General features: G+C 27.2%; 1 protein-coding gene across 1 annotated transcript in view; it reads left to right on the top strand.

The window, feature by feature from the left end:
• The window catches only part of LOC117175037 (signal recognition particle 54 kDa protein), a 24039-nt gene that overhangs the window by 12892 nt on the left and 3920 nt on the right, over positions 1-7227 (top strand). The window contains exon 8 of the mRNA XM_033364552.1: positions 3332-3598. Coding sequence (XP_033220443.1) covers positions 3332-3598 — 267 coding nt within the window. The remainder of the gene's footprint in view (positions 1-3331; positions 3599-7227) is intronic.

Here is a 7227-nt window from a genome sequence, read left to right on the forward strand (position 1 = left end):
CCCCCCCCCCCCCCAAAAAAAACACAAAAAATTAATTTTCTACAAAAAAGAGACTTACTTGCCACAAATTTAATGAATTTACAACTAAAAAAGTGTCAACAAAATAGTTTTTTCCCATAAAAAATGGGGTTTTAAACAATAATAGAAGAATTAAATCTTCTGTTAAAACAATCGATTTTCAAGAAACAAAAAAAATTAATTTTCTAACAACTTTAAAACAAAAAGATGAATTTTCTACCAAAAAAAGTACAGTTTCAATCAAATATATACATTTTCAACTAAAAAAAAAATTACAAACCAAACCTAGAATAGTTCAATTTGTATTTAGGAAAGTAAACTTTAAAACAAACGAAAAAGCGAGTTTTCAGCAAAAGTAATTAATATTCAACTAAAAAAATAAAGCAAACCTGGAATAGTTACATTTTCAGTTAAAAATTCAGTTAAAAAATTAATTTTCAACTAAAAAGAAACGAATTTGCAGCAAATGAAAATAATTTTTAATCAGTCATGAATTTTCAACCAAAAATATGAATAATTGATAATTTTCAACTAAAGTAATCAATCTTCAACTAAAAAAATTTAAATTTTAACTAAATACATGCATTTTCAACCAAGAAGATGAAATTTCTAGAAAAACTTAAATTTTTTATAAAAAATGACGAGTTTTCAATAAAGTTAAATTTTCATCAAATAAACCAAATGTTTAGCCAATAAAAAAAAATTTCAACCAACTTGTTTAATTTTAAACCAAAAGAATTAATTTAAAAAAAAAATAGTTGAATTTTTGAGAAAATAATTAAATTTTTAACCAAATAATATAATTGTTAGCCAAAAAAATTTTCAAACTAAAATAAAATAGTAGAATTTTTATCCATAGATATTTAGATTTTCTTATTAAATTCTTTTAATATATAATTCATTTCGCATTGAAGTGGAAAATAAATAGGAATTTCGATTGAATTTCTACTTAAAAAAATTCAATTTCAAATAAAAAATAGCTAAATCCATCTGAATAAGACGAATTTGGAAGAAAATGGTTGATTTTTTGGTAAAAAAAAATTAGTCATGAAAGAAAAAAAATTTCAACCAAATTATTAATTTTTAAACAAAAAAGACGAGTTGTCTACAAAACAGTCGAATTTTCAGTAATTATTGACCAACAAAGATTAATTGACAACCAAAAATATAATACGTAGTAGAATTTTCAAACAAAAAAGATGAATTTTCGAGAGAAAAACAACTGTTGACTTTCCATAAAAAAAAGACGAATTTTCGACAAAATAGTTGATTTTTTCAATAAAAAAAAAATTTTCAATCAAGAGAGTAAAAAATTGCAACGAAATTATTAAATTTGCAAGTCAAAAAGCTCATTTACAAAAAATTGTTGATTTTCAAAACAATACAATACTAAATTTTCAATCATCAAAGTTGAATATTCAACGACAAATGTAATATTTGATTCTTTAGCCAAAAATACGAACTTCCTGAAAAATCAGTTAAATTTCCAACCCTAAAAGTCAACGAAATATTTACATTTTGAAATCAAAAGGATGAACTTTCTATAAAATAGATGAGTTTCCACCAAAAAGGATGAATTTTTAACAAACTTGGTGATTATTCTACAAAATAATTAATTTTTCAATCAGTTTTTAACATTTTCGATAGTAAAAGATGAATTCCCAACGAAAAATGTAATAGTTGATATTTCAAACGAAATATATTTTTAATTGAAATAAAAAATTGTGGACTTCATCCAAAAGGATAAATTTCCAACAAAATAGTTAACTTTTCAATCGAACAAAATTTGTCAGTCAAGAAAGAAAAAAAATGTAACCAAATTGTTGATTTTTCAAGCCAAAAAGGTACAATTTTCTACAAAACAGTCGAATTTTTAAAAATTGTTAACCAAAAAACAGTTGAATTTCAACCAAAATTATAATTTATTAACAAAATTGTTAATTTTTCAACAGTAAAAGACGAATGCCTAATTAAAAATGTAATATTTGAATTTTTCCAATAAAGCCGAATGTTGCGCAAAATAGTTGATTTTTTCAATAAAAATAGATTTTTCAGTCAAGAAAGTAAAAAAAAAAATATTAACGAAATTATTGAATTTTAACCAGAAGTAATAATTTTTTAAACAAAATTGTTTATTTTCCAAAAAAATAATTAAATTTTCAACCAATTGTATAATATTTGATTCTTTAGCCAATAAGACGAATTTTCTACAAAAAAAAAAACAGTTGAATTTTCAACCCTAAAATATAAGTTGTCAACAAAAGAGTTTATGTGCCAATTTCAACTGAATAATTAAATTTTCTACCAATATACTTGAATGTGCAACCAAAAAAGACGAACAGCCAACAAAATAAAATACTGTAAATAAAAAATGAATTTTCAAAACAAAAGGATGAATTTTCTATAAAACAGATGAATTATCGCCAATAAGGATTAATTTGTAACGAAACTGGTGATTATTCAACAAAATAATTAAATTTTCAACCAATTAATAAAATTCGCATTCATGAAATATTTGCTCCAGTTAAGAAAAAAAATGGCACTCAAGTTGTTGAACTTTAAAGCCAACAAAGCGAACTTACAATCAAAAAGATTTTTTAGTCAAGAACAAAGAATGGTAAACAAATGTTGAATTTTCAAGCCGAAAATACGAATTTTCTAAAGTCATAAAATTGTATTTTTTTTGTAAAAAATGCAGCTGTTTGGTTCCAATATCGCCCTTTTTTTGGTACTAAGTTAATTTTCTTGATGAAAAATTAGTCTTTGGTTGAAAATTTACCTGTTTAATAAAAAATTTAACTTGTTGAAATACAAAATTGTTGTCCTCATCCAAAGGGATGAATTTTCAACCAAATGCTTAACTTTTCAATAAAAAAAGATGAATTCTCAACCAAAAATATAATACATAGTAGAATTTCTAACCAAAAAGAATTAACTCAACCGAAAATAGTTGGATTTTCTTTTTGAGTTCTATTAATTCAGTTCTCGTTTAAGTGGAAAAAATTGATGAAGGAATAGAAAGTGCTAAAGTGTTCCACTGATTTTTCAAAACTAGCTAAAAAAAATTTGATAAACCCAAAAATTGCTAAGAAAGCTTGCTGAATAAAAGGCGCTACAGTTAGAGAGCATTTTCATTCAATAATTACGAGATACCCATATGGTCTTAAAAATTTTAATAATACATAAAGTCCCCTTTTAATCTTCTAAAAAAATAACTTTTTCTCCTAAAATTGAGCTACTGATGTGATCACTGCTAGTAGATAAAACTAGAATATGTTAAATAATAAATTAATATAATTGATATTTTTTGCAGAATTGGATGATAAAGATGGCGCTAAATTATTCAGTAAACAACCAGGAAGACTTAATAGGGTAGCACATGGGTCAGGCGTGACCGAAAAAGAAGTGAAAGAATTAATCACGCAATATACGAAGTTTGCAGCTGTTGTTAAAAAAATGGGAGGTATCAAGGGTCTTTTCAAGGGAGGAGACATGACGAAAAACGTAAATCCAGCCCAAATGGCGAAGCTTAATCAACAGATGGCGAAAATGATGGATCCTAGAGTTCTGCATCAAATGGGTAAGAGAAAAGTTTCATATTTCATTCAGAATTTTTACCAAACTTACATCCAATCAAGTATTATCGTTAAATATAATAAATTTAAATTATAAGAATTACTTCAGGAATCACAGTTATTTAGTAATTCAATTTTAGGTAAAGAAGGAAATTTTTTTCGAAAAGGGGGATTAAAAGAAGGTTTAATTTATTATTAAATTCTTTTTGTATCGTATGGGCATCTTGTGAATATCAGAAAAAGATTCAAGAAGATCAAAGATTGAAAATTAGACGAAGAAATTAATTAAAAAATGTTCGTCTTGGACTTTAAAACTATTTTTGGTTAAAACTTCATCTTTTTGGTTGAAAATATATCTATTATGATGAAAATTGGTCTTTTTCGGTTAAAAAATCATCTGTTTTATAGAAAAGTATTTTTTTTCAAGAATTCAACTTTTTTAAATTTTAAATTAAAATAGTTTTTTGTTGAAATATCAACTATTACTTTTTTCGTTAAGAATTCATCTTGCGTGGTCAAAAAATGTATTAACTAGTTGAAAATTTAACTGCTTTGTAGAAAGTTCGTCTTTTTTATTTCGATTTTATTTTTTTATTTAAAGATTCATCCATTTAGTTGAAAATTCATTTATTTGGTTAAAAATGTAATTATTTTGATAAAAATTCAGTGTTTTTTTGCAAGAATCTAACTTTTTAAAAATTTTAAATTAAAATAGTTTTTTGTTGAAATATCAACTCTTGTTTTTTCGTTAAGAATTCATCTTGCGTGGTCAAAAAATGTATTAACTAGTTGAAAATTTAACTGCTTTGTAGAAAGTTCGTCTTTTTTATTTCGATTTTTATTTTTTTATTTAAAGATTCATCCATTTAGTTGAAAATTCATTTATTTGGTTAAAAATGCAATTATTTTGATAAAAATTCAGTTTTTTTTCAAGAATTTAACTTTTTTTAAATTTTAAATTAAAATAGTTTTTTGTTGAAATATCAACTATTACTTTTTTCGTTAAGAATTCATCTTGCGTGGTCAAAAAATGTATTAACTAGTTGAAAATTTAACTGCTTTGTAGAAAGTTCGTTTTTTTTATTTCGATTTTTATTTTTTTATTTAAAGATTCATCCATTTAGTTGAATATTCATTTATTTGGTTAAAAATGCAATTATTTTGATAAAAATTCAGTTTTTTTTTGCAAGAATTTAACTTTTTTTAAATTTTAAATTAAAATAGTTTTTTGTTGAAATATCAACTCTTGTTTTTTTTCGTTCAGAATTCGTCTTTAATTATAAAAAATTTTCTTAACTATTTGAAAATTGTATTCTTTTGTTGATAACTAAACAATTTTGTTAAAGCGCGATTATTTTAGGTCGGAATTCAACAGTTTTGTAGAAAATTCATCTTTTTGGTTTGAAAATTCATTTATTTTTGTTTCAAGATTAATTTATTTAGTTGAAAATCCATTTTTTGGTTGTCATTGTAACTATTTGGTTAAACAATCATCCTTTTTGGATTGGAAAATCAACTATTTTGTAGAAGTACATTTTTTTTTTGCATAAATTTAACTATTTTTTATTTAAAATTAAAATCTTTTTTACTTGTAGTATGAACTATTAAACTTTGCTCTGAAAAATTTATCTTTCATGGTTGAAAATTTTATTAAATAGTTGAAAATGTAATTATTTTGTTAAAAAAATCAACAATTTTGTTGAATATTAATTGTTTTTTATCGAAATTCAGCTGTTTTGTAAAGAATTAGGCTTTTTGGTTTGAATATTCCTTCTTTCTTTTAATTCATCTATTTATGGTTGAAAACTCATCTCTTTAGTCTTTTTGATACCAAATTTGATTTTTTTATTTAAAGATCCATCTATTTAGTTGAAAATTCATCTATTTTGTAAACAATTCGTATTTTTTGCATGAAATAAACTATTTAAAAAAAAAATAAAATCTTTTTGGCTGTAGTATGAATTATTAAACTTTTTCATTGAAAATTCATCTTTCATGGTTTAAAATTTTATTAAATAGTTGAAAATGTATCTATGTATTTAATCTCTCCCTTTTATGGGTTTGAGGGCCTCTGCTCCCTGTACATATATTTACAATTCCATCCTTAGTCTAACTTAACTACTACTTATATTCTACTTTTTCGCATTACGTAGGATAAACAATAGTAACAGTAGTGACATTAATTCCTAAAATGAGCGAGCTTCCAACGCTTCCGTTTCCTCTTACCATAAAAAAATGCATTTTCCACGATATTGAAAACAATTTTCGTTTTTTACTGTCCGTTTTCAGGATCACCCGTTTGGCTCTGCCCTACTCCCTTGCTTTTCCTTACTTCATCCAATTTCTTCATCCACATCACTTCCTGTCTATTGCCATCCAAGATCCATCTTACACACTCATCCACTCTCAACTGTCCCTCTTCCTCTCTTGTACATCTCTCTAATACATGTTCCCATGACTCCATTTCGTATCCACATACTCTGCATAACTTCTCCTCTTCATTCATCCAATATCTGCATGCTCTCACTCCTTCTTCCATTCTGAACCGTACAGCCCTACTCCATTTTTCTTTCTTTTTTATTTTTTGCAGATATTCTGGTTCCGTCAACCCTTTGACCATCATATACCATCTATTGTACCTCGAATCTATAATCTTTGTCCATCTCTCTTCTCCTTGTTTAACCAATAGCTCTAACTCTATGTCCTGCCACTCCATAACCCCTTCTCGAATATTACACACCCTTCTCATTTTTCTCCTTTCTACCTCCCATTTTGAATTTCCCACATTACCTCTCGCTTAATTGTTCCGAATTTCGCCGAAACATGCTTGTGCAATTTTACTTCCCTCTCCCCTTTTTAGCTTCTCTTCAAACCTCCATGCTCTCTTAATTTTGTCTAGTAACCATATTTTCTCTTCCTAACTCTTCTTTTAACATATATCCTGGGCAACTCCAGCTAACCCCCATTACCCACCTCAGGAATCGCTCATGCATGCTCTCTACTTTCCTATGTTCCTTCCATCCCCAGATCTCCACACCATAACACAACACCGCCCACACCAACGCATCAAACAACCAGACCCTCATTCTCCAATCGTTCTTGAACCTTCTCTTTCCTATACCCCATACTTGGCCCCTTACTTTACTCGCACATTCAATTCTTTTCCTCACCTGCAGCTCGTTTCCTCCTTCTGCCTCAAACCAAAAACCTAGGTAACAGAACCCCACAATTTCCACTTTTCGTCCGTTCATCTTCCAAACGTAATTTATTTTGCTCTTTCTATTTATGAAACACATCACCTTTGTCTTATTATGTTCACCGTCAGCTCTTTTGTTCCCACATACTCTTCGAAGATTCTCATCATTAGGTGCATCCCCTTCTCATCATCTGCTAATAGAACTTCATCGTCCGCGTATGCTAGAGAGTATAGTTTGCTATTACCCAAAACCGTTCCTCCTTTCCCTTTCTCCTTTAGCTTCTCCGCTAAGTCTGCCAATAGGATACTAAATAGTAACGGACTCAAAGGGCACCGTTGCCTCAGACCTCGGCTTGTCCAGAAAACCTGCCCTTTTTTCTTTCCTATTTTCACCCTAATCCTGGTTTCAGTAAAAATTTCCTTTATCCTCTCCACTAA

Source organism: Belonocnema kinseyi, chromosome 6, assembly GCF_010883055.1.
Source record: "Belonocnema kinseyi isolate 2016_QV_RU_SX_M_011 chromosome 6, B_treatae_v1, whole genome shotgun sequence".
In the NCBI taxonomy this organism is placed as follows: domain Eukaryota; kingdom Metazoa; phylum Arthropoda; class Insecta; order Hymenoptera; family Cynipidae; genus Belonocnema; species Belonocnema kinseyi.